Below are 27,745 nucleotides of genomic sequence, written 5' to 3'. Positions count from 1 at the left end.
CAAAGATAAGCTTTTCCCAAAAGGGAACGGAAAGTAAACAGAAGCAGAGTAAAAAGTACTTACAATTTATAGAAAAACCAAAATTGAAAGAGAATATATAATAACATGAAAACGACTTAGGAAGAGAACGAGTAAAGAAAAAAGAAATCAAGTTATAATTAATGGAAGTAACTTCAACTTACAAGTCAATGGAAAAGTTCATTTGTTAAACACTTAAATTTAGTCAAATATGTTAGAAAGTAACTTATTTAAGATGGTCAAATAATTAGTGTAACATGACTACTGACTAATATAAGATAAGTATTAAGAAATAAACTTTATACCTAATTCAATATTATAAAATTGATTTATAAGGTGATGTTTGTTTCCATTTACATACAATGAAATGTTTTTATTTTTCGTTGATGCAAGATTTTCAACAATAAGAAATAAAGAATAGTAAAGCTCACACCACATCCTTTTTTTTTCTAAATAAACCACTTAGTTATACAAAAGGACAATTGTAAATTTTCTTATAAACAAAAATCTTAGATTAGTGACACTATTAGAAAATCATCGAATAAAAACTAATTTTAGAGACCAAAATAAGCAGTAACTATATTGACTAAATTAGATACTATTTTATATTAATAAAAATTTATAAAGTAGTTTCTAAATTGGGACCTAACCATTAGCTAATAAGGTTTTAGCTAATAACTATTTTATATTCTAAATTAATATATATTAGTCTTTTAGAAACTTATTTAGAATCTAAAATATTAGTAGTTAAAACCTTAGTAAACTAATTTAGATACCAATTTATAAATCATTTTATAATTTTTTATTAATAGTAGAAATCATTTTAAATATCAATAATTTTCTAGTCTCTAAAATAATATCTAACTTAATCAATATAATAACTAATTATTTTTAATCTTTAATTTAATTGTTATTTAATAATTTTTTTTAAATTTCACTGCCGATGAATTGAGTTAGTGTTGGATCTTTTCCATTTCATTTCGTTATGAATCTACAATGCCTCACATTTGTTAAACTTTGTCTTACATAAGAAAAATCTAACTAACTTAATTTTGACAAAATCACGAAACTGTTACTTGATTGTGTCTGAGCTAATCAATTGAAGCAGCATTACCTTATTTGATTAAGTGTGAAAACTATGATCTTTGGGGCTTGTAGTGTTTGATAAAAATAGAAACATGGAACATGGTTATTGTTGAGTTTAATCTATCTGAAAGGTAACAAAAGTGGGATACAAACAAAGTTGAAAACTGCTAGATTAAAGATGAAATTTGATGTCAAAAGAGTATGAATTGATTGAGTAAAGAAATCAAAATGTGTAAATGTCACTTGTAAAGTGTGCTGAATTCAATTGTAATTACTTTCACGATTCTGCACCCAGTTGAAATAGCATCTGAAAGTGTTTCTTCTTTTGTAGTGCAAGTTATGATGAACATTACACAAAATAACACTAATCAACTCTTAATGGACAATTTCTATATTGATAAAAAGAGCAATTCTATATATTTTTCTATAATGAAACTTTTTCCTTAATTTTCCAAAGTGTCAAAGTTATATTCGTTTTGCTTTCCAACTTAACCTTCAAACTTAAGAAAGAGTACAATTTCTTATATTTTCTTTTACGAAATAACATACTTTTTTTCCCACATAAATCTTATTTTTATGATGTTGTACCCTATTTAAAACACTCATTTTGCAATTTTTTATATAATTTTGATCCTTTAATTTTTAATTATTAGTCATTTTGTTCAATTTTATGTAAATAGAAATATAAAAATGTTTTGATTGATTTAGGGTTGAGGTTACTTTCCATTCGTGAGTTTGGGCTTAATCTCTCATATTCGTTTGTATTCTTTTATTTATTTTTATTTTTATTTTATTTAATAATATTTTTTTCATATAATTATACACTTCAATTACTTTAATGCTTTTCGAATTTAACTTCTCTTCTCATCAAAATAAGTAATCTTACAATCGTATGGATGACTACTCTGATTGGTTCTTTTTGCATGTATTGAGTATGTTATGAAATTTCTTTTCATTAGCTTATCCTTATTTTTCTTGTTGATACAAGTCCAAGAATGTTTGGGAGGCTTTAAGGTTTTATTTTGAGATTTGGATTGTAATTATTTCTATTTATATAAGTCATAATCATGTAGTATGATATATGATTGTTGGATCCTAAAGTGTCAGCATAACTGAGATGTCGAATTTTATAGTGATGTCTTACATGAAATTTTAGAAAAAAAAATTGTTATAATTAAAATAGTTTACATTTTTATTTAAAATATAATTCTTTTTGTAAATGAAATGATATTTTAGGTTGACGAACATGAAAATAAAAAAATGAAATGGTATTTTAGGTAACTATTTTGTTTGTCAAATTTAAATACCTTCATTTTTCTCTATAAAATTTAAAAATCAATTAAAATGTATTTTGATAATGGGAGCCATGAAAAGAGAAAATATTGTTAAAAAATGGTGATCTCTTCCAAGAAATCTCATTTGTGTGTTTTTGAAGAGAAAAAGTTTTCTTTTTTAAATAGAGTACAAGTCACAAATACAAACATAGACAGAGGACTAATGCATACGGAATACGGTATTTGATAGTATCCGTGCATGATAAGTATTAAATATTCCAATCTTACAATCATTTTTCCAAAATTTTCTTAAAAAACAACTTCACTCAATAATAGCACTATGATCCATAATATGCATAGCACTACCATAATTCGTTGAAGCATCCCTCTTCACTCTCTTCACCGAATCTTCTCTTTGTTAAACTGCTTAACATGAGCTTTGTCTTATCATGGTAAGCCATTGCAAGTGAACTCAAATCATATTTAATGATAAAGGTTAAGGATATGAAGTCAAATCATATTTAATGACACAGATTAATGCTCCTCAACAGACATTTTTTTCCTATTAAAATCTCTCTCACTTCCAAATGCTGATATAAATTTTCTTTCACACATGCTCATGATGATAAATCAGAGATAAACTGTTGTATTGCTTCATTTCATCTCATGAAAAAATGTGGCTTAGCAAGAAGATTATCTTCCTTCAAACTTTGCTGTGTTTTTTCTTAGTTGGAATCAGTTGCAAAAGACTGACTGAACACAAATTTGTTGTGAGTTTGTGACACCCTAAACCATTTTCTGGCTTTTTCATTTTTTTTTTAGTTTGTCTTCCAACTCATGTTGCATTTGCACGTTCATGAGAAGTTTTTTTGTTCCCTTGAAGCACATGCAGTTCATAACTGACTTATGTAGCTAATTTGATAAATGTTGTAGGTCAAAGAAGCTCATTATAGAAGACTCTGCAGCAAGAAACCCATATTAACAGTGAATGGACATTTTCCAGGTCCAACTATTAGAGTCCACCATGGTCAAACGATATATGTGAATGTTCACAACAAGGGGAAATCCAACATCACCTTGCACTGGTATGGATTTCATATCAATTGAAGCTATGATGATATCTATAAAAAGAAAGAGATCAAGTCCCTTAATTTCTTGTCAAAATTCGTCTTGGTTGAATCCTCGTATTTTTTATAATTGGTAACCTTTTTATGAAACTAAAAATACTAAACTGAAGAATGAATTCACATATTACAAAGAATAGGGGAACCCCAAGATAACTGTTTTTAAAATATAAGAACTAAGACTAGTTTTGCTTTGAAAATTGGAGAATTAGAACATATGTTACCTATAGAACAATAAGAAAGAAATTAAAATTTAAGAACATTGTAACTGGTGTGAGGGCAGGCATGGAGTGAAGCAACCAAGGAATCCATGGTCAGATGGCCCTGAATACATCACTCAGTGTCCCATCAAACCAGGAGGAAAATTCAGGCAAAAGTTGATTTTTTCCTGTGAGGAAGGGACCCTATGGTGGCATGCTCATAGTGACTGGGCAAGAGCCACAGTTCATGGACCTATCTTTATATATCCAAAAAAGGGTGAATCCTACCCTTTTCCCAAACCACATGCAGAAGTTCCCATAGTATTAGGTATGAAAATCTTTTACACTATTCCTTTACCCTTTTAAGAATTTGTCTTGATCACTTAATTATTTTTGTGTGCATAGGAGAATGGTGGAAGAGTCAAGTCAAAGATGTCTATGAAGAATTTCTCAGAACTGGAGGAACCCCAAATACTTCTGATGCAATCACTATAAATGGTCAACCTGGTGACCTTTTTCCCTGCTCAAAGTCAGGTAGACATCAACATTTTATTTTACATTCATCAACACAAGCATACCATGACACAATTATATGTTTACATAAGGAAAAAGACTAGGATTAAATGTACAGTTTAGTCCAAAAGTTGCAAAATTGATGTAGTCCATGAAAGTTTATGTTCATGCAATTTAATGCTGGATCTGAAATTATATCAAATGAGTTCTGCCTTCACGAAATTGACCAAATTTGACATGAAATTAGATAAATTTGAGGAACAATTTCAATGAAATGGAGTAATTTGTAGTTAACAAATGAGTGGATTGAATTATATACACGATTTCAATGAGAAAATCAATGCATACACGACCATTTTCAAGAATGACAGAAATATTTTCCAAGTCTGATCATGTTTTTTTTCCTAGACATGTATATTTATTTCCCAATCACTATACTATTTTTTTTGTTTGAGTTTCAGAAACATTCAAATTAAATGTACACCATGGCAAGACTTATTTTCTGCGCATTGTCAATGCTGCAATGAATATCATTTTCTTTTTCTCTGTTTCAAAGCACAATCTCACAGTTGTTGGTGCTGATGGTGGCTACACTAAGCCACTGATAAGAGATTACATAGTGATATCTCCAGGACAAACAGTGGATGTACTATTGCATGCCAACCAAAAACCTAATCACTACTACATGGCTGCAAGGGCATATTCAAGTGTATTTGGACTTCCCTTTAATAATGCCACAACCACAGCTAGGATACACTACAAGAGGAATCATGCTCCAACAAATTCTCCTCCATTACCTTATTTTCCTGACTATAATGACACAAATGCAGTTTTGGACTACTATGTTAGCCTCAAGGGCTTAACTGAAACATACCCTCATGAAGTCCCTAAACATATCACCACTCATATTCTAACCACCCTTTCGATTAACACACTTCCATGCCGTAAAGACCAAACCTGTGCAGGACCAAATGGAACACGTTTAACCTCTACCATGAACAACATAAGCTTTAATGCCCCCAGCATTGACATCCTAGAAGCCTATTACTATCACATCAATGGAGTGTTTGATAGGGGGTTTCCTAGATTTCCACCATTGAAATTTGACTATACTGCAGAGTATTTGCCTCTGGATCTTGAGATACCAAAGAAAGGAACCAAGGTTGCTGTTATTAAATATGGTTCAACAATGGAAATGGTTTTTCAAGGGACAAACTTGGTTACAGGGATAGACCATCCAATACATGTCCATGGATTTAGTATCTTTGCTGTTGGATATGGGTTAGGGAATTTTGATAAAGAGAAGGACCCCATCTCCTACAATCTCTATGATCCTCCCCTTATCAATACAATACTAGTGCCTAAGAATGGTTGGGCTGCCATAAGGTTCCATGCTCTTAACCCAGGAATGTTGCATGGAAAAATTCCTCTTTTTTCTTAACCCATATATTAAGGAAATCACAGGGGAGAAGAGTGTCATCTAGGCATAAATTGACATTCATAATAAGTTTGTTTTAACTTTTATAATAATTATTTTAAAAATTAGATAGATTAATAGTATAACGTCTTAAGAAATACTAATAACACTTTCTCCATTATTGATTGTACTGTATTGGAAACTATGTAGCATAAACACTAACACGAACATTGATACGACACGAATACGGACACGAAGATACGTAAAATCTCTAAAATATAGGACACGGGGACACAAATCTATATACTATATAATTATGAATTATATAAATTGACAATAAAGATTTATGTCTACAAGTATGTTCCAGATTATTTTTTGGATCAGAAAGATGTTTTTCATGACTGGTTCACAAGGATTTGTTTCTTATTTTTATAATCATAATAACAATTTATATAATAAAGTTTGAATTTTTAGAAAATTAATGTATTTTTTTCTTTTTAAAATTGTGTTAGAACCGTACTAGAATTGTCAGAAATCTAACAAATACTTCTTGAATTGGACACTTCATGGATACATGTCCTACAGGTGTCATACGAGTGTATACTCGTATCGGACACCGACACGTCATTTAAGAGGAGTGTCTCAGCTTCATAAATTGTAAATTACAAATTTCAGCAAGTCTAGCTTAGTTGTTTAATGAGTATAGATCATAATTATAAAGTAAGACATACAATGATTTTTTAGTTTTATTGAATATAATAAAACTACTCAAATCGTAATCAAATTTAAAAAATATCTATTGGTACTATTTAGAATCAATCGAGAAAGATAAAAAATTTAAATAATAAATAATATTGGTTAAGATTTAAAGGATAATAAACAACTCATTAGAATTTATAAAATACATCTATTATCACTATGAACAAGAAATTCAACTTCAATTTCTAATCATTTTAAAGCAAATATTACTTCCCTCCCAAATCATCATTGAGTTTTAAGTTTTTAATAAAATAAAAATTGATTGAATTTCTCCCTTTTCAGTGAAATATAAATTATTTTGTTCTCAATTTGCCCTCAAACAAACTATATCAATGTATGTATATTATTTTTAGCCAATAATAGTAATGCATTTATTGAAAGAGTGAGATTACTTGGATGAAATTGTTTTAATAGATGACATATGGTTATGGATATGAATGAAAAAACCTTAAAGTGAACAAAAATAATGATTTTTTGATTGTGATGTTTTATGTTGATATATATAATAATTCTAACGTCAATTGTAGGGGTGTGGTTTGTGCATTGCCATCTAGATAGACACCTCTCTTGGGGCATGGAAACTGTGCTTATTGTAACCAATGGAAAACGAGATGCTGTAATACTACCTCCACCTCCAGATATGCCCCCCTGTTGAAGAACATTCCTTTGTAGAAAAAAAAAACATGTAATAAACATTGCCACATGATGCATTCTAGTTTTTATTCATGATTTGGCTAGTGTTTCTAAATTTAGTTGAATAAGTTTTACATGTAATGTAAATATTATAAGAGAGAGAGAGAGAGAATGTTACTGAATGGAATGTTTTTAATATAAAGGTCTTTATGTGATTATTCTATTTCAGATTTTTTAGCAGTGTTTTTTCTGGGTTTTTTTGCATGAACTTATGACATATATGTCTATTTTAACTGTTTCGGGTTTTTAAGGTATTTTTTACTATCATATTGGAGTAAATAATTTAATGATTTTGTTGATAACTAGGTTGAAAAACTTAATTTGATAATTTCAATGAAGTATTTTCTCCTCACTATTTGAGTTTTTTTAGTTATTAGTAAATATCATTTGTTTTCTTTTTGTTTAATAAAATTAAAAGAAGTAAAAAACCATTCAATAATGTTCACGAGAATATATGTTTGTTGTTTCTATTAATTGTTAATTTTTGTATGATCAAGTCTTTTAACTAGAACGAAAATAGTTAGAAATTTTAAAATTTGTTAAAAATATAGGCAATTACATAACTTGCTTTTATATGACCTTATCTCCAAGTTTGTAGTTTTATATATATTAGAGGTCCTATATTAATTAGAAAGAAATGTCATTTAAGTGAGTGTAAATATCATCTTATAAATTAGTTTTATATTGTTGAGTTAGGCTTAAAGTTCACTTCTTAATACGGTATCAGAGTAATCAAGAGTTTATCTTAGCGAAAGTTTGTTAGGTTTATTAAGTCATTCGTTATCAGACCATCCATTATATAGTCTAACATACAAGTTGACAACCTCGACGTGAGGGGTGTGTTGGAGATCTCATATCAACTAGAGATAAGGAGATTTCATATTATATGAGTGAGGGCAAACCTCACCTTATAAACTAGCTTTATATATAAGGTTGAGTTAGACTTAAAATTAACTTCTTAATATGGTATTAAATTCAATCCTAGTGAGAATCGATTGAGTTTACCATGTCACTCGGTATCGGACTACTCACGAGTTGACAGTGGGCGTGAGAGGTGTTGGAGATCCCACATTAACTATAGATAAAGAACATTATATAAGTGGGTACAAACCTCACTTTATAAATCGATTTTATATGGTTCGGTTAGATTTAAAATTCACTCCTTAATAATAGTATAAGATTAAATAATATTGTTTAAGAATTATTTTCATTGAAATAAATGAAGTGATAGTATTTTTTTAAGCGAGTAGTTTAACTTATTTTTATTAGTAAATAAATCTATTTTTACTCAAATTTTAATATTAAAAGCTTTTGAATTGAGTTAAAGCTCATGTTAATATATTTATTTTTCTATTTTAAATTATTGGGCTTTGTTTGTTTGACCCAACTTTCCTTTTTCTGTTTCAGCTAGGTCTTAATCTTTTTCTTATATATACACCATATATTTTACTCTCTAATATACAATTGAATAAAAGTTTCTTTTATATTTATTTTTCTCTACAATTAGGTAGGGTTCATCAAAACCTCTCTTTCTTCATTGCGATTACGTGCGATTACGTACGCTACATTAAAGCATCACATCAGACAAGGAATATTCATCTTCATTTACTGTAATATGGTATCAGAGCTCTTCGAATGAAGAGTTCTGCTGCGCTTCTCTCTGATTTTTATTTCCCTCTTTGCTGTTCTTGGTTTTTTTTTTTCTGTTCTCTTTCAAAATCTTGATTGGTTTTAAAATCTTTTAGGCAATGTTTAATGAAAACCCTAGTCTTCATAGTCTTAATAGTAGTCACACTATTACATGCAATTTTTGTGGTAAATATGGTCATACTGAGGCTGTTTGTTTTCACAAAGTGGGTTTTCCTGGTAATGTTAAAACCTCAAAGTTTTCTTTTACTAGAAAAGTCTGCACTTTTTGTAATCGTATTGGCCACACTGTTGACACCTGTTATAAAAAGCATGGGTTCCCTCCTGGTTACAAATTCACCAATTGGACATCCCAAGCCAATAATATGATTACTACTGACACTTTTTCTGAGCTTTTTCCTAAAGAACAGGATGTAAAGGGGATTCAACTTACATCACAACAGTGCCAATTCCTTACCAACATTTTGCGTCAGCAAAACCTTGAGGATCCTGCCTCTCACACTCAAATTAATCAAGTCGGCAGCATCTCTACGGATGAAATCCCCAATACTGAGCATTCTTCAACAGGTAAGTTTCTCTCTTCACTATCTTCTATAAAAGAATCTTGGATTATTGATTCTGGTGCCACTGATCATGTTTGTCACAATTTGAACGTTTTTACTACTTATACTAAAATTAAACCTGTCTTAATTAGTCTTCCAAATGGCCAAACTGTTTATGCCACATATTCTGGTTTAGTATGTTTTTCTGATCAGTTTTATTTGTCTGATGTGTTATACGTGCATCATTTTCAATTAAACTTAATATCTGTTTCTAAACTCACACACCAACTTAAATGCACTTTAACTTTCACTTCAACCCACTGCATTATACAAGACAATCTCACTCAAGAGAGGATTGGTACAGTTAAAGCCACTGCTGGCTTGTATCTTGTCACTACCTTGCCTGCTTCTAGTCAATCTAAACCGCATTGTTTTGCTCCTTTTATTAATTGTAATATCACAGACAAAACACTATGGCATTATAGACTAGGACACCCTTCACATGAAAGATTACATGTCTTAAGCAAACAATACTCTTTTATTACTGTTGATACTCATCATGTATGTGACACTTGTAGTCGTGCAAAACAAAGAAAACTTCATTTCACTTTAAGTAATACTGTTACCTATGCTATTTTTGATCTTGTACACTTTGATATTTGGGGACCATGTTCCATAATTTCTATGCAAGGTTTTCGTTATTTCTTGACTATTGTTGATGATTACTCGCGTTATACTTGGGTTATTCTGTTGCATAACAAATCTGAAGTGCGTCAGCACATCATTAACTTCACTGTTTTCGTTCAAAATCATTTCAAAACTAATATCAAAACGATTCGTACTGACAATGGTGTTGAGTTTGCTATGTCAAATTTTTATGCTTCAAAGGGAATTATACATCAAAAATCTTGTGTTGAAACACCACAACAAAATGGCATTGTAGAACGTAAACATCAACACATACTAAACGTAACCCGGGCTTTACTTTTTCAAGCAAATCTTCCTCCTATTTTTTGGGAATTTGATGTAAATCATGATGTTTTCTAAATAAATGCTATTCCTACTCCATTACTTGATAACATCACTCCTCATGAAAAGTTGTTTGGAAAACCATATGACATTTCCTTTCTAAAAGTGTTTGGTTGTCTTTGTTATGCTAGTACCATTACTGCACATAGGAAAAAATTAGATGATAGATCTATCAAAGGTATTTTTCTTGGCTTCCCGCAAAATACAAAAGGTTATATTATCTTAAATTTAAAGTTTCATAGCATAGAGATATCAAGACATGTAATCTTTCATGAAAACTACTTTCCATATAAATTGGATAGTGGCTTGCCTAAGGACCCTAACACTTTATCTCTCCCTATTTCTAATGCATATAATTCTGCTTTTGATTTTTTTTCTGATACTGCACCTCCTGTCGAGCCATGTGCCTCTACTCCTGCACCCAATACTGTTCCTCCACCAGCCTCATTATCCTATGATCTTTCAACAAATAGTGCCTTTGCTCCTGCATCCAACATTGCACCTCCATCAGAATTATCATCGCCTGCATCTCCAGGAAGCATCTCACCCCAATTTCTAAGAAGATCAGCTCGTCCTCACCGACAACCTGCCTATCTTGCAGATTTCCACACTGCAACCAACACTGTAAGTAGTAGATATCCTATTCATAATTACTTGTCTTACAATTCCTTATCTTCCAATTTTAGAAATGTTATTTCCTCTATCAATTCTCATCCTGAACCTCGGACATATAACGAAGCCTCCAAACATGCTTCTTGGCAATCTGCCATGCAAGATGAGCTTCAAGCTCTTGCTGCTAACAATACTTGGCAACTTACCCCTCTCCCTCCAGGAAAGAAAACTATTGGTTGTAAATGGGTATATAAAATCAAATACCATTCTGATGGCACTGTTGAGCGCCACAAAGCTAGAGTTGTTGCCAAAGGGTTTACCCAACTTGAAGGACTTGATTTCTTAGACACGTTTGCACCTGTTGCTAAACTCACTACCCTCCGCCTTCTGCTTGCTATTGCCACTACCAAAAATTGGATTTTAAAACAACTTGATGTCAATAATGCATTTCTTCATGGTGATCTCCATGAAGAGATATACATGACCCCCCCACCTGGCCTCTCTCTTCCTTCTCCCCAGCATGTTTGCAAGCTTCAACGGTCTTTGTATGGCCTATGGCCTTCGTCAAGCTGGTCGCCAATGGTACGCCAAACTTTCTACTTTTCTTTTATCAAATAATTACTCTATTTCTATTGCTGATCACTCTCTTTTTCTTAAATATAATAATGATAAACTCACTGTTATTCTTGTTTATGTTGATGACTTGCTCTTAACTGGTGATGACACGGAGGAAATCAATACAATTACTGCATCCTTCACCATCACTTCAAGATAAAAAATTTAGGTAATCTCACTTACTTTTTGGGACTGGAAATTGCTCGCAACAATACTGGTCTTCATTTAAGTCAACGCAAGTATACTCTTGATCTCCTTCAAGAAACTGGCATGCTTGACTCTGCACCTGTGGCCACTCCTATGACTCACACCTCCCGTCTCTCTCCCGACCAAGGCTCACCTCTCGATGCTGATGCCACTTCTCAATACAGAAGACTCCTTGGACGTCTAATTTACTTAACCAACACGCGACCAGACATCGCCTTCGCTGTCCACAATTTAAGCCAATTCATATCTGCACCCACAACTCATCATCAGCAAGCTGTCTCACGCCTTTTGCGTTACCTCAAGGGCACCCCTGGTGAAGGACTATATTTTTCTCACACTAGTTCACTTCACCTTTGCGGTTTTAGTGACTCTGACTGGGCAACATGTCCTACCACACGCAAATCTGTCACTGGATATTCCATCTACTTAGGAGACTCCCTAATATCATGGAAATCAAAGAAGCAGTCAACTATCTCCCGCAGCTCCTCTGAAGCCGAGTATAGAGCCCTTGCCACCACCACATGTGAGTTACAATGGTTGTCTTACCTCCTTCAGGATTTACATCTTCCTCTCTCCCAGCCTGCAACCCTGTACTGTGACAACAAATCTGCCCTTCAAATAGCTTCCAATCAAGTTTTTCATGAACGAACCAAGCATATCGAAATTGATTGCCACCTAGTTCGTGAAAAACTTAACTCTGGTCTCCTCAAACTACTACCCATTACTTCTGCAATGCAAGTTGCTGACATATTCACCAAGCCCCTTGCTTCCGCACAATTCTCTACTCTCAAATCCAAGCTGGGCCTGACAAATATTTACTCCCCAGCTTGAGGGGGGTGTTAATATATTTATTTTTCTATTTTAAATTATTGGGCTTTGTTTGTTTGACCCAACTTTCCTTTTTCTGTTTCAGCTAGGTCTTAATCTTTTTCTTATATATACACCATGTATTTTACTCTCTAATATACAAGTGAATAAAAGTTTTTTTTATATTTATTTTTCTCTACAATTAGGTAGGGTTCATCAAAACCTCTCTTTCTTCATTACGATTACGTGCGATTACGTACGCTACATTAAAGCATCACATCAGACAAGGAATATTCATCTTCATTTACTGTAATAGCTCATGGATTAATCTAACTCATTACAATATTTGAGAGAGTGAGTGAAATATGCAAATTCACCAAGATTCAGTGTGTTATAGTTTTTTTTTTTATCGTGTTGTTTATTTAATATTATAATTTAGACTTGGAGACTTAAATTTGTTCAAAGTCTTTTATGTTGTTTAAGATTTCTATCTTGATTAAAACTTATTTTTTAACGAATAAGATTTCAAAAGTTTAATATTTTTTATTTTGATTATTTAATATTAGTTTAAATATGTAAGTAGTTCTTTTAATATATTAAGTTTGTTGTTTATTGTTTTCATCTTTAATTTTTGTTATTTTAATACTTCTAATACAAAATTTTATTGTTTTAATCCAATAATTAGGTCTCTTCGTTAAATGGTGACGAAGTAAATTGAGCACCATATCATCACAACGAATAATCGTGTTATCTTATATCATTTAAAGATAAGACATTGAATTTAGATATATAACAAAATAGTAAAATTTTATATTACAATGATCAAGACGATAAAAGGAATATATTATACGAATCATTTACATATTAAATATAAAACTATTTTTACAAACTAATATTTATTATTTTTTGTGTGTTTTAATTATTATATCATTTATACACAATTTTTTTAAAAAGTAAATAGTGTATTAAAGGCCTATTTTACTTCTCCAAATAATTGAATAATGACAAATTACTAAAATTCCTTATGTTTTAACTTTGCTTTACTTTACTTTAGGAGAAAGAATTGTAAGTATGCAAATATGACTGAGAAATTTTTAGTTGATGAACTTTGAATTCTGTTTCAACATATTCAAAATAAAGGTTTGGATATTTGTTCTATGTATACGCTTTGTGAAAAACACAAGGAATCTATTCAACATTTATTTTTTGAATGTGCTAATACTTTTTTGATGTGATGACAAATGATTATTGTTACTTGAGGTGTCAGTCTAACTGAGATGTCAAGTAGCATAGTGATGCCTAACATGAAATTTTTTTTTAAAAAAAAAAAACTTTAAACTCTGTAAGTCACTAGTTCCTCCAAACAAATATGTTCTATGGAACAAAATTTGTTGAGACAATACAAATTAGATCGGTGAATTTATAGAGAGAAGACTTTAGGCATCACTTTTGAATATTCCTTTAGCAATATAAATTTGCCTTGCAAAATTATAAAAACTTACCTCCCTTATTATTCCATAAGAGGAGAGAGTCAAAGTTTGAAGCAGATAGAGGTTGGAAAATAACTATTGAAAATCTTTTCCTTCTTCCTTTCCTTATTTGATGTGTAATTTTATTATCTTCCATGATTAAGCACTTCTTTATTAAGATAAAATCTAAACATTGACTCTCATTCTATTGATGGGTCATTGATTCTGATATTATTGATGGGTCATTTAAGGGTGTGTATTTTACAAAGTGTGTTTTCGGTTGAGGTTCCTTTAGCCTTTTCGGTGGCGGAGTCTATTGTGGTCTATATCAGACACTCTCCTATCAGCATTATCATTCAAGCTTTTTTACCTTGTTACATAACTTTTTTAACTCTTCGGGTTGTATGAAATTAGCAGTCCACACTATCATAGTTCTTCAAGGTTTATTGCTGCTTTCTTACATAGATTATCCGAGAAGGTGTCCGACTTAAGGGTAGTAACCATGTGATGCATGACCACCTTGGAATTGAGGACAACTTGCTTGAATCACTTCATAAATGCGCATAGTGATTTTGTTTTCTTCTCCTTGACTAGCGCAATCGACGTAAGATCTACCAATAGTGAATTGTGTCCTAAACTTTTGTAACAAGTATCACAATCTACGTCCCAAACATAGTATGGTGGGACAAGTACAAGGCAAAAGCCGACACTAGTGCGAAAAAGCTCATTTACGACACCAAATATACATCAGTTTCACTATCAATCATTGTCCATCGAAATGCGGTGGCATGTTTGAAATTAAAGCGTGTGAATAATCAGCGGTTGTCTAATCGTTGTTTATTCCAATAAGTGGGAGAATAAACAACAGTTTAACCCCACAACCACCGTTTATTCGTGTGAATTATACAACGGTTTTAGTAAAATCGTTGTATATTACCATATGCTTAAGTATAAATGGTGGTTTTACCTAAGAACTGTCATTTATACCTCCTTTTTTTACCCTAAAACAAAACAAAGCATGCCACTGATGTTTTCATTCTCGTTCTTTTGATATTTCATCTTCTTTGTAACTTCTTCTTCATCTTCACTACACTACATTGTTGTGTTCTTCCTCTTCCTTTCACTACAAGAAAAAGTAGATTTAGCTGCAAAAAAAAAAAGTGAGGGTGGTATGTGGACACTAAATAGTGTCAAATAAACATTCACTATTAAAAAAATTCAAATAAAATGCGAGAAAGTGTGGGTTACTCATGCAAAATTAAAAAAAAGGGTTGTGTTGGTGAAACGACCACTATTAAAAGTATAAAATAATAAAAATTTAAAGTTTTGAAGATTAAGCCCACGCTACACATTTTAAAATTAAATTTAAATAAATAATGAAACTGTGAAGGTGAAGCCCACGCAAATAATTAATTTTTATTTATTTGAAAATTCCTTAAGTGTTAAGGTGTCCAATCATTTTGAGAAAATACTAAACAAGAGTCCCTTTCAATGTGAGACCTAGTGAAATTACAAGCTTAGCATTTTCGAGTGAAATTAATGTATTGAGGATGGAATGCGAGATTGAGCATTTTCAATGGAGTGCGAGCGCTTGAGCTTGAGCAGCAGTGCGTGCCACCATGATGGAGTAGTCGTGCCACCGTGAGAATGCAAACGAAACTGTGAGTCTCCGCGAGTTAAGGTTTTGCCTTCCGTTTTCAATCTTTGCGAGTCTCCGCGAGTTGAAGACCTTAGGTTTTGCCCCATCTCGATTCTCAGTGGTATACCATTTCTCAGCTTTTTTCTGTTGTTTCGTGAAAATTTTTCAGAAACTGATGGATTTTGGATGAGAAATTGATTATTAAGTAGTTGGAATTGTTTAAGAGAACAATTTTTAAAACCAATTTGTTTGACAGTGAGCAGAGTTGTTCTTCTGCCATATGCATCTGTAAAATGTAATTTGGATTAGATTTGAATAAGTTACAGCTCTACTTCTTCACTATCTATTATTTTAATAAGCATTGTTTTCTTACACTCAATGTTGATTTCATAATAATGCTCACGAGTCATGATTCTTGACTGTAATTGCTGACATTGTCAAAAAAATTTGGCTGAAAATTTATTTATCTTTGGAAGTACTGGCTGGAAGACTAATGGGTTTTTATGTCTTTTGATGTTCATACTGACAAAACAGATTCCTTATCCCAACATTGTAGGGATAGTAATTTTAAAGGACTCATTAATTTGATGGAAAACCCTGATTGGTTGTGTGTTTGGATCATATTAATAATGTGTGACTAATTTCAGAAACTCTTTGAAGGTTATTACTTCTGTTAGGCACAAAAAGAGGATTATATTCAAAGAGTTAAGCCATATAAGGACCATCCTAAAATTCTCAGGTAAAATAATATAAATTAGCTTTTGTGATCTGCTTTTGTGGATAATCTAGTTGATGAAATGCTTAACCAGGGAATTTAAGTCGAACCATGGTTCTGTACACTACCTCCCATCAACTCATGAACATTGTTCTTTGTTTATTCTTACTTAGTTACTTGGTTTAATCATCTCTGCAAAATATATTCTAAACTCTTTTCACTCAAATTAAGAATAATAACTGTATATGGAAAATGTGTTCATTCTCTTGGCCAGTCAAACGTAAAATTTAATGAGTGAATCCAAAGTAGTAGCATTGGCTACGTGTGTATCTAAACAATTTAATCATACTGGTGTTAGAGTTAGAGAATATCCCACTCAGGTTCATATATACTACCAAGAAGTGATTTCTTATGATCCTGTGGTAAAGTTGGATCAAAATTCTCCATGCAATCTCCCTTTGCTTTTTCACTGTTAAGATACCATGCTGCAAGCTCCTTATATTCTTGCTTTGTTGCAGATTTTATCTTAAAATGGAAAAATGTTTTAGTTAGAGTTGAGTTTGAATATGTATGAAATAAAGAGGAGGGGTGAGTTGAAAGTGTGTACCTTGTTAGTATTCAAATTACCACTTTCTTTGGGAGGTAATTGAATTTCATCTCCATCCACCATTACACAAGCTTCCTCCAGTTCAGATGATCTTGTTGCATGGTTTTATAGCCTTGTTCTAAAACAGTATCACACCATCAATCTCTGTCACATTGAAACTAATTTTTAATTTCTTACTTAATAGAATGCATGACAGTATCGTGAAATCAGAATTCACGATACACTGGCTACCCCCTATACACAACATGCACAAAATCTCATTAACTAACCAACCATTGGCTACCCCCTATACATAACAAATTTGATTCATGGAAACCTCTTTTACAGTAATTCAAGGAAACCAGTTTTTGTGAGAACAACATTCCTCACTTTGCTAAGATCATGGTAGTCAAAATCGCGAGTTGCATCGTAAGATCATACAATTTTACGATGTATACTCATGGTGCCGATCTGCAATCAGCAGAATAATACGATTTTGGCGGATCATGTGGAATCGGTGTTATAAATTCCAACTCGCATGGAATCGTTGAGTTTCACGATACTAGAAATCGCCACACGCAGCGCTTCTGACATCATCGTTGCGACGGCGCGGTAGCATTTATAGTGTCATGACGCGACGATGTGCGACACGGTGGCTGTGGTGTGGCAGCAATAACAGATGGGGTAGTTAATATTAGGGTTTCTATTTAAGAGGGAGGCAGCAGCAACATATGGGATAGTTTGAGATTAGGGTTTCTGTTTAAGAAGGAGGCAACAACATATGGACTCAATAACTAAAAAGAATCCACTTACCGCACAGTGAAAGAAATCATTTACTGCACATTGAAATTTTTAATTTTTTACTAAAAAACGTTACAACTTCAACATAATTAATTTTTAATTAATTATTTTTAAGCCATGCAAATAGAATCCCGCCCTCCTCTCCCATTCCCTTTCAACTTCCCCACTACAGTCCCTCTCTCCTATGTTTTTTTTCTCTGTATAATCAAGTGCAACTTTTTTTTTCTCATTTTCTCATTGCAACCAAGTGCAGCTTTTTTTTCTCTATTTTTCTTACTACAACCAAGTGCAGTTTTTTTTTCTTTTGTTTTTTTTTACACTGCAACCCAAACTACAGTCCCAAATTCCCATCATTAAAATTACTTTTATACCCGTGGCAGTGACTCCCAAAAATACTCCAAGAAAGAGGAGTGATGTTGTTTGGAAGCATTGTATCTCAGTTGTTGGGGATACTAGACAACTTCAATGCAAATATTGTCAAAAGGTATTAACCGGGGAGTTTATCGATTGAAGAATCACATGACCGGTACTCAAAAGGATGTTGGAGCAGGCAAGGATGCTTATGATAAAGTTAAAAAGGAGATGAGGGAAATTGTTGTTGGTTTGCAATAAAAATTAAATAAGAAATCATGATGGAAGAGGGTCAAGCACAACCTTCCATGAAAGGCAAGAGCCAAATCAAGAGCGTCTAGACCCCAAGCCAAGAGCGTCTAGACCCAAGCCAAGCATCTAAGACCAAGCTAGGAGCGCCTAAAGATCAAGCTAGGAGCGTCCAAGATCAAACTAGGAGCGTCTAAAACCAAGCTAGGAGCGTCTAAGACCAAGCCAAGAGCGTCTAGAACAAGAAGACTTGGATCAAGCTATGAATGGGAAAAGGCCTAATAGCACATATTCCGTCAAGGCCCAACAAGTGTAGTTTAGCTTTAATTGGGGTGTAAATAGCATAGCCATGTGGACAAATGTTTACTTTTCTGCACATTAGAATTAAGGAAGCATTAACCTTGATTAGCTAAAGGTTTCTAGAAGCCTTTACTAATAAAGGACCATGTGCACCCATGTGCCATGTGCACCCATGTGCTTCACATTTTCCATTTCATTTGGCTTACATTTGTGTAGCATTTAGGTCATCAAATCTGGTCCTCTTTAGCCTATAAAAAGAGGAGCCTACACCTTGTATTGGGAAGATTATTGTGAGTAAAGTTATGCTGCCATTTTTGTGCCAAGCTTTGCTTCTACCTAGATTCTAGGCTCTAATCTTCACATCCTTCACCTTTCCTTGGGCTGGCCGAACCTCCCAACTTCCATACATACCATGCACCTTCAAGATCACCATAGCTTTTAGGAGGATCTTGCACACACACATCCATGGCTTCCGCACCATCCTTTACATGATTCTAAGAAGAACTTCATGAGATTGCCATCAAATCAAGTCTTACTTTGAATGATGAGGAAATGGCAAAAGCTAGTGAGAAAAGAAAAAATAGTGAGGAAGAGTTCACTCAGTCCAGCAACAGTCCCAGTGACATAAATATTTTTAAGAATAAGCAAACTACCATCAACAACATGTTTAAGAAAGGTCTTAGAGAGGAGGCATGTCAATCAATTGTTAGGTTCATTTATAACAATGTTATACTTTCAATGTGGCAAAGAGTGAAGAATTCACTGCTATGTTTGATTTGGTTTCAAGACATGGTCTTGGATTTAAACCTTCATCCTATCATGACATTAGAGTCAAATATTTGAAGGAGGAAGTTACAAATACATCATTTGCTCTACAATCACATAGGGATGAATGGAAGAAAACGGGATGTACGATTACGACTGATGGTTGGAATGATAAGAAAAGAAGGACAATAATAAACTTCTTGGTGAACAGCCCAAATGAAACTGTATTTCTAAAATCCATAGATGCATCTACTATATCTAAAACAACTAAAAAAAATTTTTAGATGATGGACTACATTGTTGAAGAGGTGGGGGAAGACAATGCCATTCAGGTTGTCACTGATAATGCAACAAACTAGAAAGTTTTTGGTCAAATGTTGATGTCAAAGAGAAAAAAGTTATTTTGAACACCTTGTGTTGCACATTGTGGGGATTTAATGTTGGAGGATTATGAGAAGAAAATCTCAATCCATGAAGGTACCATTCCAAAAGGTAAAAAAATTACTACCTTTATTTATTCAAGATCTTCTCTAATATCTCTACTTCATCATTTCACAAAGGATAGAGATTTGGTAAGATCGGGTATTACTCGGTTTGCTACATCTTTTTTAACATTAGGGTGCCTCCATGAGAATAAGAGAGCTTTAATCATAATGTTTACTAGTGATGAATGGAAGTCTAGCAAGTTTGCTAAAACAAAAATAGTTGAAGAGGTGGTTTTAGACCAGAATTTTTGGAAGAATGTCATAATATGTTTGAAGGGTGCATTGCCTCTTATTGAAGTGCTTCGATTAGTTGATTCGGATCAAAAGCCAGACATGGGTTTCATTTATGAAGCAGTGGACCAAGCTAAAGAGAAGATACAAAAAGCTTTCAATGGTGTCAAAAAAAAGTATTTTATGTATTTGTTTGTTGAGATGGTGATTTTGAAATTAAAAAAAAAATCTAACTCAATGTAATATATTTTGGTTAGCTGTTTGCCTTTGTGGAACACCATTGATGAAAGGTGGGACAAGCAACTCCATAGACCTTTGCATGCTGCAGGCTATTTTCTTAACCCTCAAATGCATTATCGTCCTAGATTTAAAGAAGTTTTGGAGGTGAAGCGAGGCCTAATGGAATGCATAACTAGGATGGTGGAGAATGAGGATGAACAAACTCTCATTGATGTTCAAATTGATGATTTCAAAAAACGAGCAAAATTTTTTGGTTGTCCCATGGTTGTTAGGTCAATCAATTTAAAGACTCCCGCAGATTGGCGGGAGTCTTATGCTGATGAATATCCAGAACTCCGAAAGGTTGTCATTCATGTATTGAGCTTGACATATAGCTCTTTCGGATGTGAGCATAACTGGAGTTCCTTTGAGAAGATAAGTTAACTTAAAATATATCTCTAGAATAAAATTAGTAGTCTACTACTAATCCACTAATTACTTATAATATTTGTCTTTACATTTGTTTAGGTCCACACAAAGAGAAGAAATAGGCTAAAGCAAAGCACAATGAATGATGTTGTTTTTGTTATGGCTAATTAAAAATTAACTAAGAAGAAGCAAACAAGAAAACCAACTCAAATTAATATTGATGATTGTTCATCCGATGACCAGTGGATTATGGAAGATGAGCATGAGCATATGAAACATTTGATTTGGATGAAAACTTGGTTCCTATTGAAGTAGAGGAGGATGAATCTTTACATAGTCATCACTTAGACATGACTGATTTGAATGATGAAGGAGATGAAAATCATGAAGCTGAATATGAATTTAACTTACAAGATTATTTGGTTTAGATAGATTGTTATTTTCTCAATGTTTTGTAACTAATAAATGGTTACTCTTATGATAGGATGTGTTGCTTACACCTAATTATGTACTTATGAGGTTCAATTATGAATTTCATAAAATTTTTAGGATCTTACGATCCGTGTTACGATCTTCTGATTTACAATTCATGTATATCTTTTCTATCCTAAGTAAGATCTCGATTTTGAATACGTTGGCTATGATCCCTAACCTTGAGGTCCTTCCAACGCCTTCAAAAACTGAAAATAAGGATATTTGAGTCCTGAAAAGCCTTCTTGCAATAAACTCATGTGGGAGGAGCTTTGTGTCATACTCATGATCTTCTTCTTCCTCATCATCACTATACCCTCCTCCACCATATTAACAATACCATCACCATCACCTTCACCACCAACAGAATAGTAGAAATCATCATAGTCACCAAACTTTGAAACACTCACGGGGTCTTTGTTTGGCTTGTTCCTATAAATCTGTGACCAGTCAGGAATGTTGAGAGGTGCTGATTGCTGAAGAACCTTGGTTTCATGAGAGGAACTAGCACTATTATTGCCACTACTAGTCCTTGGAATCATCCTTGCAGCACTTGGAAGAGTCCTGGGAACAGCGAGAGGAGAAGACCCTTTTTCCTTTGGCTTGTGAACACCAGAAATATTGTAATCAGGTCTGTCCTCAAAAACAGCCCAAACTTCATCTTCTTCAAAGTCTCCATCTCTCAAGCATCTCCATATTCCACTCCTCTGCCTGTTATAGCTATCCTCCATCAATCACTTCCTGCATGGTCCAAATCACAGGAAACTTTTCACTATAAGAAGGTAGATTGTTTAGTGGTTGATTGGAGTTTTATGAAGCTATGGGAGGTTTTGGTATGAAGAGGAAGCCTAGTGATGGATGCTGGATGAAGGAAAGTAGGTTTCAGACGTGCTTAAGTGTTTAAGCCTCTGTAGGGGTTTTTTTCAAATCCTCTGATGCCATTTCAGTTTTGATGGATGCTGGTGTTGCTGGTGCAGGGCTAGCAGGAAAGGCAGATTTTGTGCTGACCTCCAAGCTCTGATATAGCTAGCCATATTCCAGATGTTATAGTAGCAGCCCAAGATGTGGTAAGTGCAGGTTTTCGGGTGCTGGTTTTTAACAACAAGGTAGGGGCTGGAAGTAGTTGTGGAGCTGTGTGTGTTGAGTACTTGAAGAGGTGACTGAGAGAACACAAAGGAGATAGAGATAGTAAAACCCTGTCAAGTTCAAACTTCACATTTACTGTCCATGGACTGCTGGTAAGATTTTCTGCATATAATTTTGTGATGGGATACTAAGTTAAAGATAATTGGTTCTTTGTATATGCACAACGAAGCTAAATAGTTAGTGGTTTTCTCTATTGTTATTGAAGAAATTCTCTTCATGGTAAGACAGATCCAACACACTTTCCCAGATGAAGCAAGTAATCTCTATGATACATAGATATCATACGTGAATCAAATATGATACATATATGATTATTCTGCAAATATATAAGAAAGAAACAATACATGTAAGATACATATTAATATATGCATAGAAATTTATAAAAATAACAACTAATACATAATTGCAATTTTGCAAATCTAAATTAAGAACATACCTTCTGAACATTAGAAAAATCAAAATACAAAATCTTAAACATCGTCATCATGAATCATTTCGATATACAACCCCTGCTTGAGATCATCATTTTGTAAGTTTTCTTAAAGAGTTCTATAAAGACTCTGTTTTGGGTGTTTTTCTTTTTGCTTTCGAGGGTAGCTTCTATAAAGGCTCTCTTTGTATTCAGCTTTATACAGATAGAAATAATAAAATATATATCACGTCAGTATCTCTAAGAAATAAATATTATCAATGTTAATACTATTGTAATACTTCAACTTCTATAGATGCTACAATGTTGTAGGCTAGTGTATTCAAAATAAGAGGCAGATTTATAAAAACTGTGAATATACAGCGGTCCAACTTAGAAAGAGTTCCCAGCAAATGGCAAATGAACTTAAGAAATAATCACTTCCAAGCGGTTGTTAAACACATTAATTCACAGTTGATGTATTTTCCATGCATGAATTTTTAATTAAAAAAGAATTGATTCCTTATCACTGCAAACATTAAAGTAGTTGAAATTTCCGAATACAACAATGTTCAAGTCAACAGATATCAATGAAAAAATTGCAAACCTGAATCATGGCCAGTAGTATCTCCAGTCCACCACCCGAATAGCACCTGCTATGGCAAACTCAACCTCTGGATCCTGAGACTCCTCTCTATCTTCCTCCAACTCTTTAATCATAGGCTCAGTTGCCTCACCGTCCAAACCCTGGAAATCATATTTAATCAAATATACTATAAGAGAAGTTAACTGTATTATTAAAAACTTGTTTTTTTAATTATTTTAAGGTTATTGCTTCCATTGCTTTGCTCCATAAGCCTGTCCACAAATTCATAAATATTGGACATTTTACTTTGAAATTGTGATGATGTTTATACAGTATGCATATGAAAAGGGGAAATTTAAAAGAATACTTATTCTGATATGATGTCACTTAATTTGTTTTTCAGCTGTTTACCTACTTTACTCATTGCTTTAACTGCTAATTGCTTTCTTCATAATCTAATGGTGATAGTGTTTTCTGATTCTTTAGGTACGCATCATCATTTCGATTTTCTGGTGATTATGTGGATGAAAGGGAAGTAGACACTCCGGTCTGTTAATATTGGTTTACGTGGCTACTGCTTTTATGGATGCAAAATCACAGTTATTTGTATGGTACTACAACTTGATTTTCCTTGTATTAACTATATTCTGTTTCATTATCTCATTGAGGGTAGATCATCAGGGGAAGGATACACAACATTTGGGTGAAATTTTGTGGAACTGAGAAATGAAGATGCTGAAGTTGGCTTAGGATTACACATGACTAGTTTATAAACTTTTGTGTGGATAGAAAGGAAGAGTTAAAGATAAAGAGAGTAAGTATGTATGTCTAACAAAGGTAGGAAAATATATGGTATGTTCCCTGCTTACAAGACTGAGCGTGTAGTTTGTTTGATTGAGAGTAGCAAGGTATTTCGCTTGAGTCTGGTACTTTAGTTGAGCATGTGTGATTTAATTTTATAACTACTAGACTAGATATACACCTGCAATTGAAGAAGGTTATAAACTCTTTATTTATTACTTGAAGTATTATATTCAATAAAAGTAAAATATCTATGCAAGTAGGATAAAGGTCCACCCTTCCTTTTCTGCTGACGGGAATGGGCAACTAGCCCCAAAGCCAGTATTTCAAATAAAATCTGATGAACATGCTAATTTCGGATATCCCTAGGCACTGCAACATGGAGAGGGGAGGGGAACCTCTTGGAACCTTTTTAAATACTGGTTCATCAGCCAAAGAAAGGCCACTGATAATTGGAACAAAAACAATGTCATATTTCTGGAAAACAACTAACAAGAGATTGATTCATTTGTTTAAGTGTCTATCACTAGGGAATCTTCATATATCATAGTGTTCATATATAAAAAGGAAAATGATTAAAGGTGCAGCAAGTGTAACAGAAGGTTAACGAAGGGAGTGAAAAATGAGTAATTATGGTCCATGCTACAAAGCATGGGAGCAAACTTCATTAATGATGTAAAACTTAACTCAAGAACCTTTGCCTGCACAGATTGCCAAAATGCCACAACCAAAGACTTGTATATGCATACATAAATTTGGCTACAAAAAGAAAATTATTTTTTCTTGCTCATAGAAAAAAACATTGAATTTCCAAGACAAGTAAAAAATATAAAGAAAAAATTATAAATAAAACTTTTTAGTAAGAAAAACATTTTTTCATCAGATTACTTCCTAAAATAATTGTATCTTTATAATTATATTGAAAAAATAAAATAGGTAAAAAATAGGATAAATGCAATAAAAAAATAGAGAAATAGGGTAATTTTAAAATTGATTTCACATTAGTTAATGTAATTTTAAAATTGATTTATTTCAATAAAAAAATATTTTTCTTTTTAATTATAATAAGATGAAACTTGAAACTAGAAACTGGACTGCTTGTTATGCTCGTTGATCCTACCTGTTGACCAGAACGTTGGGACTTGCCTCGTCGAACTTGGATCGACGTGTGCACCGCTTCTACCTCCGTCCTTCGTCGCGATCCACCTCAAGAACCTGCAAAAGAACAGAGCGGCGCCGCTGCGGCCGATCGCACTCCAACGCCCAAGTCAGTGACCGAACCACCAAATACTAAGAGCAATAACACTCAAGAACTCTCAAGGAACCGTGCAATGTTCTCTCTCACAGTATGCTCAAGAACTCGCAAGCGTAAAGAGTATAATCTGAACGTGCGTACCTCAGAAGTTCGTTGAGAACTCTTATATACCTGGTCACTTTCTCTCTCCTGGCAGTTACAGACCTGGACACGTGGCTCGCATCCAGTCGTACACGTGCCACCATCTGGAGCCTCCTTGACTTGGGCGCTGCTTCTGACTCTCTTTTGGCTAAGTTACTTATGCATGGTACTGCCCAGTGCACAGCTAACTTGGGAGTGCGATCTCTACTGGAATTGGCGAGTTAGGGTGCCTTCGTACACCTTCCCTGTGGTCTCGCCGGCCGCCTTCATAATCTGCACCACCTTCATCTTCGGCGATGTGCTTGCTCTGGCGATCTCTGATCACTTGGTCGCCTGGTTTACATCTGGCGACTTCATCTTCAACTGGGTGATCGCCGGTTCTGGTATGCTGGAGATCGGAGCACGCCAACTTCATAACTGGCGACTTCACGAGCCCCCCGACTTCCTTCCCTTCCGCAAATCTGGCGTTTTGTCAACACGCCGATACTGTAGCTTGGTGCCACGTCATCACTTCCGACTACCAGGGCGGTACACAAGCCCCCCAGTCTTAAGCGAAGACTTGTCCAGCGAAAAGACTAAAAGAGTCACGTCAATACCGGTCTACGTGGCACTCGCGCAGAATTTCAAGCGATTGTACTTTCTGCTTCTCTGACGCTCCACCAAACCCCTCACCCATCGCTCGACACGTGGCTTCATCAACAGTTACCTTCAGTTAACGTTTGCGCTTCCCAAACCCATTTCGAAAAACCCTTAAACCCATTTTCGCTCCACTGTTCCATCACTTTCTTCGCATTCTCAAACGCTCCAACTTTCTTCTGCAAAAAAGCTCTCAACGTTCTTCAACTTCCTGAATCACCAACTTCTTCCATCACTCTTCCGATCATCAAAAGGTACTTCCTTTCCTTCTTCTGCTGGTTTTTCTTGCATTTTAATCGATTCGCATCATCCTGTAACTGTCTGGTGCATACGCTGTGGGTTGTTTTTTCCATTTCTCCTTTCTCGTAACTTAGGGCTTCGTCAATCGTTGCAACGAACCAACGTTCGTTCGTTTTTCACCCTTCTCCCATGATCGAGTCAGCCCCTGCGAACCCTGATCATTTTATCTTTTCTTCTTCCTTTGCAGCTTCAACAATGACTCGCTCAAAGATCACCCCAAATCCTCCTCCTTCATCACGAAACCCTTCCTCACAAGCACACGACCCACCGCGAGCACGCGGCGCTTCGTCTTCTCAGGCTGAGAGGCCTGCACCTTCCCGCCCCAACCTGGCCCAGGCGACTCCGCCTGTCACCGGAGGAGCCTCTGTCCCCTCACCAGACTTCAAAAAACTGTATCCCTGGGCCAACTCGACCTTGTTGAGGGAAACGTCTTCTGTGAACACTGCTGGGCGTTTGTGCGGGCGTTCCAAGTCATGTGCGACCATCTGGGGTTGCCAGCATCGGTGGATGTCTTCTTATTTCTTTTTGAAGCCAAGCACCCAGGAGATCGCCTGTGGGTAAGCTTGAATGGGATTGTTGGGAGGTCAATCCTCTCTATCTTCCAACAATCCTACAAAGACTGGAAGGGCAAATTTGTCCAGATACGCCCCAACGACAAGGACGCTTCCTTGCTCGACGGTTTCCCCTTGTACTGGGTAAACAAGGGGAACAAAGAGTCCAAAAGCAGCTTCAGGAGACCCAGAAGTCCTGATAGCATGGGCGCTTTGGACAGAGATCTCTGTTTCTTCTGGAAAAGTGTGGCGGACGCCAACATCACCTTCCTCACCACCACACTTATCTGCTTCGAGTTCTTCGAGGAGCAACTCGAAGTTCGAATAGGTTAGAACGTTTAAGTTCTTGTTCTAATACTACTTCTGTTAGCTATTTCTGGGCGTCTTGTGCGTTGTGCGCAAGACTTTGGTTTTATTTTTCTGCACTATTTGTCTGCTTTGTTGCATACTGTCTTATGCATTTATTTTCTCTCTGAACTAACCCATGCATTTTTGCTCTATGCAGATAATATGTTGGGCCAGGGCAAGCTCGCTGAACTGAGGGCGCTCGCCCGAACCCACGGGTTGGCATCGGGTTCACAAACCGTGCCAAACTCGGTGGTGGAGATCGCCGCCGCACAGGGCCGATCGCCACCCAAGGGCCCCTCACCTCCCGATGTCCAACCCG

The 27,745-nt window shown here is 34.6% G+C and overlaps 1 protein-coding gene and 2 pseudogenes across 1 annotated transcript; 2 read left to right on the top strand and 1 right to left on the bottom strand.

Annotated features, from left to right (window-relative positions):
• The first annotated feature begins 2,872 nt into the window (after positions 1 to 2,872).
• On the top strand, positions 2,873 to 7,247 carry LOC137836438 (laccase-15-like). The gene is made up of 6 exons (XM_068645153.1): positions 2,873 to 3,148; positions 3,312 to 3,463; positions 3,786 to 4,030; positions 4,108 to 4,236; positions 4,677 to 5,619; positions 6,917 to 7,247. Exons 1-6 carry the CDS (start codon positions 3,053 to 3,055, stop codon positions 7,044 to 7,046), a joined length of 1,695 nt encoding a protein of 564 aa, XP_068501254.1. The 5' UTR covers positions 2,873 to 3,052; the 3' UTR covers positions 7,047 to 7,247.
• Positions 7,248 to 17,260: 10,013 nt separating this feature from the next.
• On the bottom strand, positions 17,261 to 22,024 carry LOC137836436 (protein S40-7-like; annotated as a pseudogene).
• Positions 19,206 to 21,097, top strand: LOC137836553 (uncharacterized; annotated as a pseudogene).
• Positions 22,025 to 27,745: the final 5,721 nt, after the last annotated feature.

This window comes from Phaseolus vulgaris, chromosome 4 (genome assembly GCF_000499845.2).
Source record: "Phaseolus vulgaris cultivar G19833 chromosome 4, P. vulgaris v2.0, whole genome shotgun sequence".
Taxonomy (NCBI): Eukaryota; Viridiplantae; Streptophyta; class Magnoliopsida; order Fabales; family Fabaceae; genus Phaseolus; species Phaseolus vulgaris.
The sequence above is the reverse complement of the archived record's forward strand: the minus strand, read 5'-3'. Positions and strand labels throughout refer to the sequence as shown.